This window comes from Ranitomeya imitator, chromosome 3 (assembly GCF_032444005.1).
Source record: "Ranitomeya imitator isolate aRanImi1 chromosome 3, aRanImi1.pri, whole genome shotgun sequence".
Lineage (NCBI taxonomy): Eukaryota > Metazoa > Chordata > Amphibia > Anura > Dendrobatidae > Ranitomeya > Ranitomeya imitator.
The window spans coordinates 806,590,766-806,610,719 of NC_091284.1; the positions used below are offsets into that span (position 1 = coordinate 806,590,766).

The 19,954-nt window shown below is 44.4% G+C and overlaps 1 protein-coding gene across 1 annotated transcript in view; it reads right to left on the bottom strand.

The window, feature by feature from the left end:
• The window catches only part of LOC138671246 (cyclic nucleotide-binding domain-containing protein 2-like), a 385,035-nt gene that overhangs the window by 182,924 nt on the left and 182,157 nt on the right, over nt 1-19,954 (bottom strand). The window contains exons 9-11 of the mRNA XM_069759242.1: nt 13,742-13,887; nt 12,438-12,498; nt 209-269 (exon numbers count right to left, since the gene is read on the bottom strand). Coding sequence (XP_069615343.1) covers nt 209-269; nt 12,438-12,498; nt 13,742-13,887 — 268 coding nt within the window. The remainder of the gene's footprint in view (nt 1-208; nt 270-12,437; nt 12,499-13,741; nt 13,888-19,954) is intronic.

Genomic DNA, 19,954 nt, shown 5'->3' on the forward strand with positions numbered 1-19,954 from the left:
AGGAAAAACACATTGCACTATTGAATGAAAAATGCATCCTGCTAATAAAGGAAGAAAAATAAATCTTTTCTAATGTCATTTAAATTGCAATTTAAATCTCTCAGTCTGATACATTGCCATAATGTGATAGAATTAAAACGCAATTTTGTCCGTGGTTAAATTATTTGTCCTCCAAAGATCCCGCTGTAATTGTTTATCCGGTACTTACAGGCATTCTGCGGTGGCTGTGACTTTGGAGTGGTCATGGCTTTTAATACACGGACTGATCCCTGGAAGATAAAAATTTGCTATCAGAATTTTAAAAATTAGTTTGGTTCTTAAAGGAGAAGTATCATTATAGAATATTTAAATGTATGTGCAGGCCCGTCTGAAGTTTGCCAATAAACGCCTGGATGAGTCGGTGAGTGATTGGGAGAAGGTGCCGTGGTCAGATGAGACAAAAATTGAGCTTTTTTGGCATTAACTCAACTGTGTTTGGAGGAAGAGAAATGCTGCCTATGACCTAAAGAACACCATCCCCACTGTCAAGCATGGAGGTGGAACATTATGTTTTGGGGGTGTTTCTCTGCTAAGGGCACAGGACTAATTCATCGCAGCTATGGGAGAATGGATGGAGCCATGTAACGTAAAATCCTGAGTGACAACCTCCTTCCCTCCACTAGGACATTAAAAATGGGTTGTGGCTGGGTCTTCCAGCAAGACAATGACCCAAAATATACAGGCAAGGCAACAAAGGAGTGGCTCAAAAAGAAGCGCATTAAGGTCATGGAGTGGCCTAGCCAGTCTCCAGACCTTAATCCCATAGAAAACTTATGGAGGGAGTATTTCTCACTGCAAAATGCAATGCAATGTCATTATGCATTATACAATGTGATTATCTGGATTTTATTTTTGATATTCTCTCTCTCAATGTTAAAATTAACCCACCCTTAAAATTATAGACTGTTCATGTCTTTGTCAGTGAGCAAACTTATAAAATCAGCAAGTGATCAAATACTTATATCCTTCACTGTATATATATATATTTATATATATATATATATATATATAGGTATATATATATATATATATATATATATATATATATATATATATATACTGGACGTGGATGAGCAGAGTAATCTCATTATTGTTAGAGGGTTGCTGCTCTGTATGAAGCTCCAATTTCACTCCTTGGTGTATGGACCTTAAATAGTACCGTAAGTATCATCGTAGACTATTTAAATAAGTTTTATATAGACATAAAAAATTGCTGCCTTTCTGACTTTGTACATTAAAAAAAAAATATCTTGAAATATTTTACTTGTTTTCCTGGCCACTAAGAAAGACCCAACAGGCTGACATGTCCTATTTACTGCAGCTTACATGTCGGCTTTGCTGTGTAGATTGGGACTGGATGAGAAGAGTCGTCTCATTATTGTTAGAGGGTTGAATTGCTCATGACAACTCAGTTGTACTGTTGGAGGCTCAGATTAGACAGAACGTTACACAGATGGTGCTCTGTTTGAAGCTCCCTTGTATCTCCCTGGTCTCTGGGTAAAATGCAATACCGTAACAGTTTTTAATCTTTCTTTTTATTCACTCTCAGTCTTTGCAGCTGCCAGAAAGCATGCACAAGCTATTGCACTCTCTAGACCAGAGGTCCCCAAACCTTTCTGACCTTGAGGGCCACATCCAGCTATGAAAGAGGGTCGTGAGCCGCATTCAGCTTTGAGAGAGGGTCGCGAGCCACAACCAGCTCCTTCCCCACTCACAGTAGTGACACCGAGAGCCTCCATTACTGGTATAATGACAACCAAAGCTTCTCCACTGAAATCACACCAAGGTCTCCAATCTCTCCCATATTCAGATCTGCTCTTCTGTACAGGGCTACACACAGAAAAGTCACCAACTAGAGATTTGCTCTTAATAATTATTTACACCTGGTGCTAATGCACCAAGCTGGCAAGCAGCCGCGAGCCACACATCACAGGCTCGCGAGCCACATGTGGCTCCCAAGCTACAGGTTGGGGACCCCTGCTCTAGACACATAGAAGAAAGTGTGTTTCTTCAATATGGTGGCCTAGCACATGATAGCGGTGGGAAGTTGGGAACCATCAAAAATACTTGGAAGGGCTTTGGTGAATCTGGGAATAGGAGCGTTCTTTCCGATCCCTAAGGCAGCAAATTTTGCCTGCTCACCAAACTCCCAAGTACTGGTACTTCTCCTAGTAAGCGCTTTGTCTGGTATTAACCCAAAGCTTTCCTCATCTCCTTATCCACTCTGTTCTCTATCCCTGCTCCACTGTGTAACCACCATTAACCATTAATGATTCCAGGAATCCATTCTTCCATCATAGGTCTATGGGCGAAGAATGGAAGGTTGACTAGGTACTTTCGTCTAGAAAGTGTCAGCGTGGCAATTAAATAGAGGTTCGTGGGTTTGGTAACAGATAGAGAAGAGATATTTCCCCCATCAGCTGTAAGCGCTATCATTACAGAGTGGAAAAGCTCAGTCAAAAAGTAGTGTATCATGTAAGGTCAATAGGTGGAGAAATCTGCTACTGAAAGTAAGATCAACTCAACAACTGAAGTGTCAGGCGAATTGATGAGCGAATGTGCTGGGATAAGGTGTTACCGGGCATTAGTTTACATGGATGAACAATGGCAGGTATCTGTTGAGTGGTGTAAAGAACAACGTCAAAGGACTCTGAAGCAGTGGAAACATGGAGTGATGAACCATATATCAAACACTGAAAGTCTGATGGACAGATCTGGGTTTGAGGAAGTCCGGAGAACAGGACCAACCAGACTGCATAGTGCGCGTTGTGAAATTTGGTGAAGGAGATGCTGAGCTCGGTATAACCCCATCGATACCACTTATTGGCTGCTTTCTGTTTACATTGTGTGTAAGGATCTGAGGTTGTGGGTTATGAAAATCACCTAAGCAGGTTAACGATGCAACTAACTTTATTCCATACATCCATGATTGCACAATAAATCCAAGTAGATGGCTAAAATACAATGTCCTCAATACACAAGATCCCATCCCTGGGGTCGGTAGTCCAGGTATCAGATGATACTCACTGTCTCCCAACTGTTGGTTGGCCCACAGATTTCGTATCTCCCACCAATATAGTCTGTAGTCACAGTCCAGGCTCCTCCAAACGTGAAAATTTCACTACCGACGTCCATGTATCCAGGATAAACAATCTTTAAGAAAATTTGTTAAATGCAGGTGACTGATCCCTCAAAAGTAGCAGGAGGATCCAGCCCAGCTGGCAACCGATCTTCAAGACCCCATAGACCATCCATCCCAGCTTGGATCGTCTCTCTTTGAAGTCACTCCAACAACTGCCTGATTCAATCCCTATGTCTTTTTCTCCCTTCCCCTTAAACATTTTTCTTTAGCTCACAAAATGAAGCACATTCCATCGCCTGGGACTGCATGTGAGACCCCTGTGGTGACAGCTCCCCTGGGTCTAGGCTGGAAGAACAATGGATTGAGACTTTGAGATACAGATGGGATTGATAGGATGATTGCTATACATTTAGCAATCTACTGTCTGGCATTAAGGTACCGTCACACTTAGCGACGCTGCAGCGATACCGACAACGATCCGGATCGCTGCAGCGTCGCTGTTTGGTCGCTGGAGAGCTGTCACACAGACCGCTCTCCAGCGACCAACGATGCCGGTAACCAGGGTAAACATCGGGTAACTAAGCGCAGGGCCGCGCTTAGTAACCCGATGTTTACCCTGGTTACCATCCTAAAAGTAAAAAAAAAAAAACACTACATACTTACCTACAGCCGTCTGTCCTCCAGCGCTGTGCTCTGCAGTCTGCACTCCTCCTGTACTGACTGTGTGAGCACAGCGGCCGGAAAGCAGAGCGGTGACGTCACCGCTCTGCTTTCCGGCTGACCGACGCTCACAGCCAGTACAGGAGGAGTGCAGAGCACAGCGCTGGAGGACAGACGGCTGTAGGTAAGTATGTAGTGTTTGTTTTTTTTTACTTTTAGGATGGTAACCAGGGTAAACATCGGGTTACTAAGCGCGGCCCTGCGCTTAGTTACCCGATGTTTACCCTGGTTACCAGTGAAGACATCGCTGGATCGGTGTCACACACGCCGATTCAGCGATGTCTGCGGGGAGTCCAGCGACCAAATAAAGTTCTGGACTTTCTTCCCCGACCAGCGACAGCACAGCAGGGGCCTGATCGCTGCTGCCTGTCACACTGGACAATATCGCTAGCGAGGACGCTGCAACGTCACGGATCGCTAGCGATATCGTCTAGTGTGACGGTACCTTTAGGTTTACATAAGATCTAGCCTGCTCTTCTTCCTCTGCTTAGGGTACCGTCACACTAAAACGACCCTGCAGCGATGCGACAACGATGTCGATCGCTGCAGCGTCGCTGTTTGGTCGCTGGAGAGCTGTCACACAGACAGCTCTCCAGCGACCAACGATCCGAAGTCCCCTGGTAACCAGGGTAAACATAGGGTTACTAAGCGCAGGGCCGCGCTTAGTAACCCGATGTTTACCCTGGTTACCAGCGTAAATGTAAAAAAAAAAAAACACTACATACTTACATTCCTGTCACGTCCCTCGGCGCTGTGCTTCTCTGCACTGAGAGTGAGCGCCGGACAGCTGGAAAGCAGAGCGGTGACGTCACCGCTGTACTTTACGGCTGGCCGGCGCTCACCAGTCAGTGCGGGAAGCTGAAGGTGAGGGACATGACCAGACACCAGGAATGTAAGTATGTAGTGTTTTTTTTTTTTTACATTTACACTGGTAACCAGGGTAAATATCGGGTTACTAAGCGCGGCCCTGTGCTTAGTAACCCGATGTTTACCCTGGTTACCAGTGAAGACATCGCTGAATCGGTGTCACACACGCCGATTCAGTGATGTCAGCGGGAGCTCCAGCGATGAAATAAAGTTTCAAACGATCTGCTACAACGTACGATTCTCAACGGGGTCCCTGATCGCAGTAGCGTGTCAGACACAGCGAGATCGTAAGGATATCGCTGGAACGTCTCGGATCGTGCCGTCCTAGCGATCAAAGTGCCACTGTGTGACGGTACCCTTACTGTCACTGAATGTAAAGATTGATTCCAGAGGGTGAACTGACGAGCAAGCAAATCTCTATTAAAACACAGCAAGAAAATATCTAATAAAACACAACAATATCGACGCAAGTGGTGCTCCATGCTGGAAATAGTATCTATCTCTTAGAGCTGTGGACTCAGCTCTACGTCCATTCATACTATAATCTTTAGTATGTGGCCATATCCTCACACTGTGTATAGGCAGAAATCTGCCAATCAGTGATGGGGGCGTGGCTGGACTACCTGGCAGCAGACCAAGTAGTCCTCTAGTGAAATCTGCTCCTAATAAACCAATAATTTTATAAAAACTACACCAAGCACCCCAGTAAGCGCCACACCTCACTGAAACCAGGGTCTTTGACTGTACATAATGCTGTTCTCAGATTAGGTTGCAAAAACCTTTTGGAAGATTCCCTTTAACTACTTCAGGGTTCGAAAATCTCAAATCAGTGAAAAGAACATTATGGCCACAGTTTGGGGAATGACGACATGATGGTGCCACAGATAGCTGTGATTGACAAAGGTCAACGTGACTGGGTTGCAATACCAGACACAGCCTAAGGACAAAGGTGGCACTATTTAAAAAAAAAAGGAAAAAATACCCTTTTCCCCAGTCACCTACATTGAACTCATCATTTACCAAGAGTAACTGAAGTAAGAAAGCTTTTTATTTTCAGAAAGCTTTATGGCAGTACATGAAGTCACAAAAATAAAGGAACTTACTCGACAATGGGATGAAACTGCGGAACTGAAGCAGTAACACCTCTTCTTTATAACACATTGTAAAAGGATGTAACAATGAAATAACAATTAAGCTCCTACGGAGCAGCCAACAAGCTCCGCCATCTACTAAGAGTTTCCGAACAATGGTGCTATTGTTACTATCCTCAACAATCTAGATATGTTAATAATGCAGCAAATGTAGAAATATATCTGTGATACAAAGGCTCCGCTTCTTAGAAACTGTTCACCTGCGTAACCATTATTCAACAGGGATCAAAACTTCACATCTCTGCAAAAATAAAAGCTTGAAAGGAACCTGTCAGAAACTTGAATCCCCCTATCTCCCCAAACCATTTACAGTTGTGCTCAAAAGTTTCCATACCCCGGCAAAATTTTTGCAGAGAATATGAATGATACCACCAAAACCTTTTCTCCACTCCTGGTTAGTGGTTGGGTGAAGCAATTTATTGTCAAACTACTGTGTTTTCTCTTTTTAAATCATAATGGCAACCCAAAACATTCAAATGACCCTGATCAAAAGTTCACGTACCCTGGTGATTTTGGCCTAATAACATGCACAGAAGTTGGCACAAATGGGTTTGACTGGCTACTAAAGGTAACATCCTCACTTGTGACCTGTTTACTTGTAATCAGTGTGTGTGCATAAAAGCTGAGTGAGTTTCTGGGATCCAGACAGACTCATGCATCTTTCATCCAGCCACTGACGTTTCTGGATTGTGAGTCATGGGGAAAGCAAAAGAATTGTTAATGGATCTATGGGAAAAGGTAGTTGAACTGTATAAAACAGGAAAGGGATAGAAAAAGATATCCAAGGAATTGATAATGCCAGTCAGCAGCGTTCAAACTGTGATTATCAAATGGAAAATCAGGGTCTCTGTAAAAACAAAACCACGGTCAGGTAGACCAATAAAAATGTCATCCACAACTGCCAGGAAGATTGTTCAGGATGCAAAGAAAAACCCACAAATAACATCAGCTGAAATACTGGACTCTGAACTAGTGGTGTGGCTGTTTCAAGATGCACAATAAGGAGGCATTTGAAGAAAAATGGGCTGCATGGTTGAGTCACCAGAAGAAAGCCATTACTGTGCAAATGTCACAAAGTTTCTCACCTAAATTGCGCACAAAAGCACAGAGAAAAGCCTCAAAACTTCTGGAACAAGGTGATTTGGAGTGATGACACCAAAATTGAACTTTTTGGCCACAACCATATATGTTACATTTGGAGAGATGTCAACAAGGCCTATGATGAAAGGAACACCCTTCCTACTGTAAAGCACGGAGGTGGATCGCTGATGTTTTTAGGATGTGTGAGCTACAAAGGCACAGGAAACTTGGCCAAAGTTGATGGAAAGATGAATGCAACACATTATCAGCAAATACTGGAGGCAAATTTGCACTCATCAGCCCGGAAGCTGCGCATGGTACGTACTTGGACGTTCCAACATGACAACGATCCAAAACACAAGGGCAAGTCGACCTGTTATTGGCTACAGCAGAATAAAGTGAAGGTTCTGGAGTGGCCATCTCTGTCTCCTGATCTCAATATCATTGAGCCACTCTGGGGAGATCTCAAGCGCGCAGATCAAGCTAGACAGCCCAGGAATTTATAGGAACTGGAGGCCTTTTGACAAGAAGAGTGGGCAGCTTTACCATCTGAGAAAATAATGAACCTCATCCACAACTACCACAAAAGACTTCAAGCTGTCATTGATGTTATAGGGGGCAATGCACAGTATTAAGAAATGGGGTATGTGAACTTTTGATAAGGGTCATTTGGATGTTTTGGGTTGTCATTGTGATTTAAAAAGAGAAAACAAAGAAGTTTGACAATAAATGGCTTCACCCAACCACTAACCATGAGTGGAGAAAAAGTTTTGGTGTTATCATTCATATTCTCTGGAAAAAAAAGCCAATAAGGCAAAAATTTGGCCAGGGTATGTAAACTTTTGAGCACAAAAGTATATGACTTTTTATATGACTTCCTATGTTTTTATGACCCCAAAGTGCTGTTCCAGCAGAGAAAAAAAATCACATTTTGAAGCTATGTCTGGGACGTGACGATGCACTTACAGATTCTCAGCCTCATGTACTACTGCCTAGCAAGCATCATCGTCCCCTGGCTGATTGACAGTTCATTAGCTCAGGCACTCAGCCACCCACCTGTCAATCATCTGGGGGGGGGGGGTGCTGGTAGGAAGGAATTACAGTGTGAAACTGAGAAGCTGTAAGTTCATCATCACACCCCAATGCACTTCCAGACACAAAACTCAACTTTTTTTATGCCTGTGGGCAGATTCACAGATAAGACAGCAGGAAAAAAGAGAAGAAGTCCTGCTACTACTTCCTGTAGAGAGGCAAAAACTTGCCCTGACCTCTGGTACAGAGATGGAGACCAGCCAATACTGCCTATACAAAGACAAAAACAAGCCCACACGTCCTGCAAGGTGTTTCAACTTTTCTGCTTCTAGAGATGGATGACTCTTGACAACAGGCAGAAGATAGAAAGTTGAACTGAGTGGCGGCATTTCATAGTGATTTTTCAGGGGTCAGATAATAAAATCTATAATATAACACTGGGAGCGTCACTCTGTCCGAAGCCTTTATAGACTGCGCAAGCGCAAGCGCCGGCGTAGTCTGGACCCCACAGAGTGACGCTCCCAGGAGATCATGGTATGCGTAAACACTGAACGCACACCGCAATCTCCACCGGAAAGTCAGGGACCGCCAGGAGGGTGAGTATATTCACCTGTCCCCCGTTCCAGCGCTGCGTGCGGCTCTGTCTCCCGTCTCCCGGGTTCTCTGCTGTGACACAGTTCAGAGGGCGCGATGACGTGCTTAATGCGTGCCGGCGCCGCCCTCTGACTGACCAGTCACAGCCAGAGGACCCAGAAGCGCAGCGCTGGAATGGGGGACAGGTGAATATAGCAAGTGCTGGGGGGCCTGAGCTAACGGCGATACTGGCACCTGACCCCCACAGCGCGCCGGTGTCCCTGCCTGCTCAGGCCCCCCAGCACTCGGCGCCCAGCGACGATAGGTGAGTATGTTTTTTTTTTTTTAAATATATCGCAGCAACATACGGGGCATATACAATGGAGCATCTTATGGGGGCCATCAACCATAATGGAGCAGTGTACGGGGGCATATATTATGAAGAATCTTATGGGGGCCATAAACAATAATGGAGTAGTGTACCGGGGCATACACACTGGAGCGTCTTATGGGGGCCATAAACCTTTATGGAGCAGTGTACGGGGGCATACACACTGGAGCGTCTTATGGGGGCCATAAACCGTTATGGAGCAGTGTACGGGGGCATACACTATGGAGCGTCTTATGGGGGCCATAAACCTTTATGGAGCAGTGTACGGGGGGCATACACTATGGAGCATCTTATGGGGGCCATCAACCATAATGGAGCATCGTATGGGGCATATGGATGGGAGAAGCAAATTAAAGAATGGTGGCGCAGGATGGGAGCAGCACATGACAGAACGGGGGCGCAGGATGGGAGCAGCACATGACAGAACGGGGGTGCAGGATGGGAGGAGCATATGTCAGAATGGGGGCGCAGGATGGGAGCAGCACATGACAGAACGGGCGCAGGATGGGTGCAGCACATGACAGGATGGGGGCGCAGGATGGGAGCAGCACATGACAGGATGGGGGCGCAGGATGGGAGCAGCACATGACAGAATGGAGGCGCAGGATGGGTGCAGAACATGTCAGAATGGAGGCGCAGGATGGGTGCAGCACATGTCAGAATGGGGGCGCAGGATGGGAGTAACACATGTCATAATGGGGGCGCAGGATGGGAGCAGCACATGTCACAATGGGGGCGCAGGATGGGTGCATCACATGAAAGAATGGGGGCGCAAGATGGGTGCAACACATGGCAGGATGGGGGCGCTGGATGGGTGCAGCACATGACAGGATGGGGACGCAGGATGGAGCAGCACATGTCAGAATGGGGGTGCAGGATGGGAGCAGCACATGTCAGAATGGGGGTGCAGGATGGGTGCAGCACATGACAGGATGGGGGCGCAGGATGGGAGCAGCACATGTCAGAATGGGGGTGCAGGATGGGTGCAGCACATGACAGGATGGGGACGCAGGATGGAGCAGCTCATGACAGGATGGGGGCGCAGGATGGGAGCAGCACATGTCAGAATGGGGGTGCAGGATGGGTGCAGCACATGACAGGATGGGGACGCAGGATGGAGCAGCTCATGACAGGATGGGGACGCAGGATGGAGCAGCACATGACAGGATGGGAGCAGCACATGTCAGAATGGGGGTGCAGGATGGGAGCAACACATGACAGGATGGGGACGCAGGATGGAGCAGCACATGACAGAATGGGGGCGCAGGATGGGAGCAACACATGACAGGATGGGGACGAAGGATGGAGCAGCTCATGACAGGATGGGGACGCAGGATGGAGCAGCACATACCAGGATGGAGACCATATACCAATATAAATGCTTGCCACCCGGGCGTAGAACGGGTTCAATAGCTAGTTAATATATAAAGTGGTTTGCAGATTGTCAGTTTATCACATTGATGTAGAAATTGAAATAAATTCACATGGGATCACATACTTTCCAGCACCATTAGGGCTTGTCCACACATACAAGTTTAGTATTGCCATCATTGTAAAAAGGTTGTAAAAACGAAACCAAATAATATTAATAATAAATGACTAAATAGCTTTTTTTTTCTCTATTACATCACACTGTTTTTGTCCTCATACTCCAATGGGCGCATTCACACATTGTATTTTGTCACATTTTTCTTCTGCACGTTTTTTCCCAAGAAAAATACGCAGCGTTTTACATTGACAGCACCATGAATAAGATTTCTGAAATCTCATGCACACACTGCTTATTTTTTCCTTGCAGTTTTAAACTATCAAAGTGTCCATTCCTTCACCGTTTTTGCAGCTTTTTTTAATCTTTCAAATGAAAGGGAAAAAACAAGTTAAAAAAAACATTAAAAAAGTGCATATTTTGTGAAGAGTTTTCTCTGCCATCACTCTTTTTTTTTGCTGCTTAAAAATTTGAGGCAAATACCCCAATGTGTGTGCATGGCCTTATAGTCTTCATACTGATGGCCGTAATGTCCCTACATTTCATCTCATGAGTGACCCCATACTAACACAAGAAGCCACATCTCCTTATCGAATGCTGCATCCACTTCATTATTTGCCCAGGCGCAGCACCGCACATTTGGTGTTGCCTTGTTGCCCACCGCACACCGGGGCACATATGTGCCAGCATTAAGCTATTTTACATGGGTGCCAGTCAGACTCCTACCAATACGATATTTACGACCTTTTCTTATGAATAGGTCGTTGATATTACAGTCCCGGAAATCTAATGAAAAGATCATTTACTAGATTCCTGCAGACTGACTCAAAGCCAACATCAGCTTTGCCTGAGCAGAACGCATTAGGAGTCTCCGTGTTTGGAGCGGTGACTGGGTTTTTTCAGAGACACAACTTACTTTGTCTTTAGAGGCCGTTGTAACCATGAGCAGTAATTGAGGAGGTAGTTACAAATCTTCTGCAACTTGGCAGGGCCGGGTAGGGAACAATTGTCTCTTGGGCACAGCAGCTTTCAGGGCTAGAACAAAACTTTAGGACCGTACACTTGGCCGCACTCCATTTACAATAATACTGATTTAAGAGTCAGGACAGAAAAGCCCAGACACTCGGTGCTCAGATATTCCTCGCTCATCGGTTCCTATTACTCGTATTCCTAACTATTGTGCTCATGATGAAAAATAATATATTTATATAGAGGGAAGAGCTGGACTTAAGGATTTGTCCAAGTTTGGAGACTTTTTTTTTAGTTAAAAGGAACTTGTCATGTCGTGTTGCCATCAGCTGGGTGTGCCGTTACTCCATCCCAATTTGCGTCGTGGGGGCTGTCCTAGCTTGTCATGGGCGATGCTCACTCCTGGAGTAAACGCTGCCCCTCGAGTGTGTGCATGCCCACAGATATGACTGTGCCATTCACACCCGAACAGTGGCTGGAAGCGTTTTCCTCCATGGTCAATCTCTGCTCGTAGACCCAGAAGCGTATTGGCCCAACATCTACAAAGAACTGGATAGGACAGAGCTCCCAGCCAATGTGTGCGCGTACGGTCAGCACAGCTAGTATCGGTGCGCATGCGCACACATGTTGCACAGCATTCGCTCTACAAGACCACTGACCAACACATGCTAGTGCAGTCCCCAAGACACAAATTGAATGGGCGTAACGTTAAACCCAACTCATGGCCACGGTGATTTACCGATAGCACTTAGCTCACTTATTGGCTGCAGAGCGGTCAACATGACATCAGTATTGTGGACAAGAAGAGACACAGTGATCAGTGGTATGGACTTAGCGTCAGACCCAGGGAGGGGGAATAAAGCACAATTTGCATTTTTTAAACAAACTACAGTCAATTGACAGGAGGTTTTCCGAAATGGGAAAACTCTGCTAACACATTGTAATACCCTGAACTTACTGTTCACAATGCAAAGGTGATGAAAGGGATTTATATACTAAGGGGTTGATGCTTCGTAAATAATACAATGGCAAACTTGATTCACTTACACTTTTGATCACATAGATTTTGGAAGACGTCTTGGAGTCTCTTGTAATAACTGTGCCTGGTCTATAACAAAAAATAGAAAAAAAAAGATTTGAGAAATTTATGTCCGTTGGTCAAGCTAGAAAGAACTCAACTTACAAAACAGCAAGGCCGTGTACATCTGCCTTGTCCACCAACACCAGTTCTGTGGCATCAAAAAGGGCATTAGTGGAAATTTTTGAGACTTTTTGCCCTTTTCGGCATGTGCTGGCAGTTACTTATAAAACGAACAGGCTTAGCAAAGACAAGTTCAGAATTTATGATCTTCTTGTGCTGTTCCGGCACCATTCACTGTTTGCATCTGGCCAGTGCTGGGAGTCAGACCCAACCAATCAGATATTGGTGATTTGTTTCCGATGGATAGGTCATCAACATCTCAGCACAGGTAAACCATTTACAGAGGTTGTCCTCTACAGCCGTATTCCTCCAAACAAAAGAAATAAAGCACACGCTCCTATACTAGACCAGCGCTGCACCAGTGATGAACATAATTATGCCACATGAGCACTGCAGCCAATCGGAGACCACTGATGGTCTGCAGCCTTCATGGGATATAATGTCACGTACCCGCTGGGAGACACTCCACTGGCATCACAAGAATAGTGCCGGCCTAGGAGATGAATATGCTGTTTTTTTTTCTTTAATACGGGGCATTTTAGCATTAGCAGACAATCCCTTTAAGTTTTCTTTTTTGGTCATGTTTTCAGATTTGAGTGCTATACATTATGGAATGAGTGGTCTTGAAGGATTCTTGTGTGCGGCACCAGTATGCTCTATCATCAGATGGACCGCCAGTATACAAGTGTACATTCCGGGGGAAGGAAACCAGAAGGGGTTTAGGGCAAAGCCCATACAAAGGGGTTATGTTTAAAAAAAAAACCTGGCATTTCAAAATTTGCCACACTGTTTGCCTAAAAGTTGTCGAACGTGCCTTGAGGCCTTTTGCACATTGCCATAATATGGCTACTTGAAGAAGATCTGTCAAACTGCTTATATTATTAAATCAACCTTTATACCTGATGAGAGTGGTGTATTTACTTTGAAAATCCAAATCAAAATGGATGCATAAATATTTTAAGACGTTTTACCTCCTAGCATTGAAAGGAACATTTTACGAGTCCAGTTAGAACGATCATCCTAGGATTATACAGTTATTCTGACGTGGGTTTTCACAGTAAGTACAGTATGGTCCTGTGTTGAGGTTTCTGTACTTTGCTTTGATGGTTTTTAGTTCTATTATTACAATACGTTGCTTTTAGTTACAGACCTGTAGAAAGTGTGGACACAGATCCTGGGGTTATTGTAAGGAAGCTTATGAACAGGCCATCCATTGAGAACATCAATACTTTCCAACAAAGGCAGGTAATCAGGTCCTTCTTGGGATTCACTGGTCAGGAAAACATTCAGGAAATCCTAATAAAGGAGGAAAGTCGATATTTCACAAGCCTCGTAATCTACGTAACCTGGAAAAGATCTGAAATGTTTCATTATTGACTAAAATATTGTATATATTTCAGTTTCCAATGGAGTTAGATATCCATCAGGGCCAGCTCTTGTCAATGTGGCCTCTTAGGTGATGGAGCCATGGTGGGTGTATTGCCAGTGTCCCTGCATGGTGCCTCTCCCTCCTCCACCGATATGCTCACTGGCCATGTGAAGCATGCTTCCTGCTTCTTTTGGTGTCACCAACCAAAAGATGGAAGGCACTAATTATTTAAAACACTTTCCTCTGTAGGGAGGCACTTGATCAACATCAGTATTCAGTTTGTCTGCAAGCTAATAAGTTCTCGGTCAGATCCCTGTTCCCATACCGGTCCTGTTCCTCTGAATCTGAACCAGGTCTACCGTCCCTCAACCTGTCTAGTTTGAACCAGCACCTGAACATGTCACCCATCCTGTTAATATCTCTTCCTGAACCCGCACTGTCAGAACCAGCATCAGTGTCCATTCTGTCTGGTGATCCAGAATCTGTACTGTCTCAACTAGCATCAGTATCCGATCCTGCTTTGGACTCTGAGTCCGTACTCACGTCCGTGACATTTGGGGTCAGCTGCTGCAGTACCACAGACTGCCCTTGGTGTGGTACCTAGCAGTTGCCTGCACCTCAAGCCCAACCTCACCATCATAGGCTCTAATGAACACCAGGTAGTCACTTAGTTATGCCCCTTCAGGGTAGGACCGTCCTGTGGCACAGTGGGTCCACACCCACTAGCGTGACAGTGGGCACATTGTCTATTTGATCCTTGCCTTGATAATTCCAGAAATATTTATCCAGATCAATGTTTGCCCTGTCAAGTCAAGAGGCCTTGCCACATTTGTCAATCGTTTATTGCAGGGATTAGTGGCACATTTGCCAGTTCTTGTTGAACATCGGGGAGGCTCCCAGAAAAAAGGATGTCTCTGGACTTCTGGAGGAGTTGACAAATCTTCCAAGTTTCCCCCAAAAAACAATATTCCTTGAATATTTTCCACACATGGCTCAAAGATGCTACATCATAAGTCTTGGGCCGCCTTCACACTAGCAGTATTTGGTCAGTATTTTACATCAGTATTTGTAAGCCAAAACCAGGAGTGGAACAATCAGTGGAAAAGTATAATAGAAACATATGCACCACTTCTGCATTTATCACCCACTCCTGGTTTTGGCTTACAAATACTGATGTAAAATACTGACCAAGTACTGCTAGTGTGACGGCAGCCTTAGACGTTGTATCTAGACTCAAATTCAGAAGATGGGAATAGGATGTGAAATGTAGCTTGGTCTGCAAAAGTGACAGGACTAACAAATCCCCTAAAAGGAGTAATTCTAAAAATTGTCAAGTACCATCATGGTTCAAATGTTAATAGACTGCCCTACTATGGGTCACCATGTGATACAACATCTCATTTAGTTTGTCACCGTGATGTCCCCTCCTCTACAGAGGTCCTCTATTTTGACTCATATTTCCCTCCTTATATGAAGTCCAATGTCCTTATAGGGATGAGACAATTCCTTTAGGAACTTCAATGGCATCCTTGGAACTAGGCGGGGCGGACATACCATTGGTGCAACCTGTGCGGCTGCACAGGGGCCCAAGAGGTAAGGGGGCCCATTTCTCGCTCCAAAGCAAGTGCAAATTTGCATTTTTAGGAGTTCTCGGGCTGCAAAGGGCCCATATAATGTTCTTGCACAGGGGCCCTTTTCTGACTGTGTCCGCCAGTGGAACTAGGCACTGGTGAGCCCCACATTCTTCAACAGCGATCATGCCGTAACTGTACATGGGTTCCTTGGCTCCATTCTCCATCCATACAGAACATGTATGTCATTGCCACCAATGACAGGCCACAGTGGTTATGTGCTGGTGAGTAGTGATGGGTGACGCGTCCGGCGAATGGGGGGCCCGAACATCCAGTGTTTGCCACACTATCATCAGCATGACAGCATGGCAAAAAATGCCTCTGACCGGTGGTAAGAAAATTACCGCCGGTCAGAGGGCTGCAAAGAAATTGCTAGGCAATTCTACTGAGTATGGCATCAGTAGCTAGGTATACTTTTTCTTCTATTTTTGGGCCTTCCAGGGCATTGTTGTATGTATTTTATTTTAGTTTAAAAAATTAGATGTAAGTCTTAAGAATAGAAAGAGGAAGATCAAAGATATCGGGGGATTAGTAGGCGAGTATACATTTTTTACGTTTGGACCATACTGGGCCTTTTTATACTTCTGTATAAATGGCTTATCCCCTTCCCGACATCCACCGAACATGTGCGAAGCTGAGTCCATACTCAAATGAAACTCCAGAATTATCAATTTTCCGTTACCATACTTTGCTCCAAAGATGCAAGAAGTGATGAAAATTGTACAAATAAAGTTGACTGCTCTCCAAGGTAAAAAAAACAAAACATGGATGCATAGCGGTCCATCATTGGAAAAATCAAAAATAGGATGGGTTTCAAAAAATGGCGACACAAACCAAGTTTTATTTTATTTTTTTAAAATGACAAGTTTGGTATTTCCGTAATTGTAAAAAGGTTGTAAAAACTAAACCAATAATGATAATAACAAAGACGGAATTGCATTTTTTTTCTTGTATTTGCCCTCATACGGCTACTGGATTTATTCACACGTTGCATTTTTGCCGCGGGTTTTCCACATTTTACTGCACCAGCAAAGTGAATGAGATTTCTGAAAATCTCATGCACCCGCGGCTATATTTATTCTTTGCAGATTTTCATTCAATTGTCAATTCTTTTGGAGTTCTTTGCAGAAGCTTTTCACCCATTCTAATTAATGGGGGAAAAAAAGCGTAAAAAGTTAAAAAGGCTCTTATTTTATGCAGCATTTTTTACTCCCATTAGTCGGGTTGTGCTGCAGATTTTTCTACTAAACGTAGAACATACGTTTAGTAGAAAAATCTGCAGCAAAACCCGACAGTAAAAAGTAAAAAAAAGTTTTGACTCTTGGAAATGGTTAAAAATAAAAGTAAAGTGCAAAAACAAAAAACTAGCCACGGCGGTAATCGGCTAAAGGTTTGACCCGCTCTCGCGAAGCTGGAGCAGCAGATTGCTGAATGAGTATGCTCAGGATCTATGAAGGACATGGATTCCTGGAACTGAAGGTTTGCAGAATATCTATTTCCTTTTTTTTTTCCAGTAGAAAATATAATGATGAGCTAAGTCAATTGTAAAACATTATGGTGATAATCAATCTTTCGTATTCTACAACATTTGCAGAAATTACTCTTTCTTTCTGAATATATTTTATCATTAATCACTTGGCAGGACTGAAATTGGTACCATAATGAATAATCAGAACATCATATTAAAGTTATGCCGTGAATTACTGCGCTCGTATATTGCTCAATGTAAACTAAGGAGGATTTCATTACACACTACGTGATTTATTTTTTGCGCATTGTGAAAATTAGAAATACTACGTAGGAAGCCGAATGCACATGATGTTGCTTTCGCTGCTGACAAGTAACCGAGACAGTAATTAACCGCTTCTTCCTGAATACTGATGCTCAAAAGTTATGGCTGAAAGGTAATTTCATTTTAATAGCTGTATTTTTACATTTTTGTTCTTTCTATTTTTTACTTTACTGTTTGTTCATAGAGATCCTCATTTATCACCGCTATGAGTTTAGAAGGTTTTCTAAAGGTACTGTTCAAGAAAACCATGTAGCTGCAACGGGGATCATGGAAAGAGGGGACTGTTCCATCCCTGTTGGTTGAATGAGTTGTCGACTACCAGACAACTATTTATTAAGGGCATCAGGTTACTAAATAAATTACAAAGAAAATCTAGACATATCCTGGGCCGGTTCCACTCCTCTGCTCTCAGCCCTGTGTTCCTCACCAGTCTCCTGGAAAGGGCAATGTTAAGTTACCGCAGCAACCTTCACATGTACTTTTAGATTTATGGACAGAATTGTGAAGGTTTCTAATAATCAGAGGCCGCTGATTGGTTGCTGCCAAGAGACTTCTTGCCAAGAGACTGGTGGGGGGCACAGGGCTTCAGAGGAGGAACGGCGGTCACTTGACATTGTTTTCATCAGGAGACCCAGATATTACCCAATCCTTTTGTCCTCCATTCACCGTGTGTTAGTCTCATCAGGGGAGGTAGTGTTAGACTCACTAGGTGAGGTGGATCTTCCAAGCCTAAGGTCCGGGTAGGCACATGGGTCATGGGCATTGGTGAATCAGGTAGGAGGCACACGGAACACAAAAGCCGGGGGACAAGAAACCGCTGGCAGATAGCTAACATGCAGGCAGGAGATGTTCAGGAGACTGCAGGCAGGCAGGTGGGATTCAGGAAACAGCAGGCAAGTGAGAGATGTCCAGGAGACCGCAAGCAGGCGGGATGCAGGAAGTCACAGGCAAGCGAAAGAGGTCCAGGAGACTGCAGTCAGGCAGGCGGGATGCAGGAAACAACAGTCAAGCGGGAAACATCCAGGAGATCGCTGGCAGGTAGGCGGGATGCAGGAAATTGCAAGCAAGAGGGGAATGTTCAGGAGACCACAGGCGGGCTGGAGATGTCCAAAAGCCTGCAGAGAGCAACTGAGCAGGTCAAGGTCTATAGAGCAAGCCAGAGTCTAGCAACACTGAAGTCTTAATACCAAGACATAGGTGTGTGTCTTGGTGAGCTAGATGACATGGGAGCACGCCAAGCCATCTGCACAACCCAACATGGAGTACAGCAGAGGTTAGCGAATCGGAGTGACAGAAGCAAGGCACAGATCCGGGACAGGTACGTAACTCCATGTAATTTAGCTTGGAACTGTGTGTTTGCCATACTTAGTTTTCTAAATTGTTTTTTCTATGCTTCATATGTTTCTTTGTTTATAAATGTAAAGACAAATTTAATTGGAAAAAAGTTATCTGACCACTACATATCAACGATATAATCGTCTAATTCTGTCTGTTTGTCTGTAATGGAAAGTTTACTTTACAAGTTCTGTCAGTCACAGTGTGACGTAGTTCAGTCACGTTTACTGAACATGTTCTGTCAGTCACAGTGCGACATAGTTCAGTCACATTTACTGAACATGTTCTGTCAGTCACAGTGTGACATAGTTCACTCACGTTCACTGAACACGTTCAGTCAGTCACAGTGTGACATAGTTCACTCACGTTTACTGAACAAGTTCTGTCAGTCACAGTGTGACATAGTTCACTCACGTTTACTGAACAAGTTCTGTCAGTCACAGTGTGACATAGTTCACTCACGTTCACTGAACACGTTCAGTCAGTCACAGTGTGACATAGTTCACTCACGTTTACTGAACAAGTTCTGTCAGTCACAGTGTGACGTAGTGCACTCACGTTTACTGAACAAGTTCTGTCAGTCACAGTGTGACGTAGTGCACTCACGTTTACTGAACATGTTCTGTCAGTCACAGTGCGACATAGTTCACTCACGTTCACTGAACACGTTCTGTCAGTCAGAATATTCTAGAATATCAGATGCGTTAGAACCGGGCCACCATCTAGTATCTAAATATACCACTAAATATCTGAACACAGGTTGCCTATTTCCAGCAGTTACATAGGCAATAAATGGCACACAGCGAGCACTCCTTTCTGTAGCACTTTCATACCACTTTCTTAGTATTAGTCCCAGCATTTGACTCCAACCAACTAGTGATGAGCGAGTATACTCATTGCTCGGGTTTTCCAGTGACTGCTCGGAGATTTAGTTTTCATCGCTGCAGCTGAATGATTTACAGCTACTAGCCAGCTTGAATACATGTGGGGGTTCCCTAGCAACCAGGCAACCCCCACATGTACTCACCCTGGCTAGTAGCTGTAAATCATTCAGCTGTGGTGATGAAAACTAAATCTCTGAACACTAAGGCTGCCGTCACACTATCAGTATTTGGTCAGTATTTTACATCAGTATTTGTAAGCCAAAACCAGGAGTGGGTGATAAATGCAGAAGTGGTGCATATGTTTCTATTATACTTTTCCTCTAATTGTTCCACTCCTAATTTTGGTTTACAA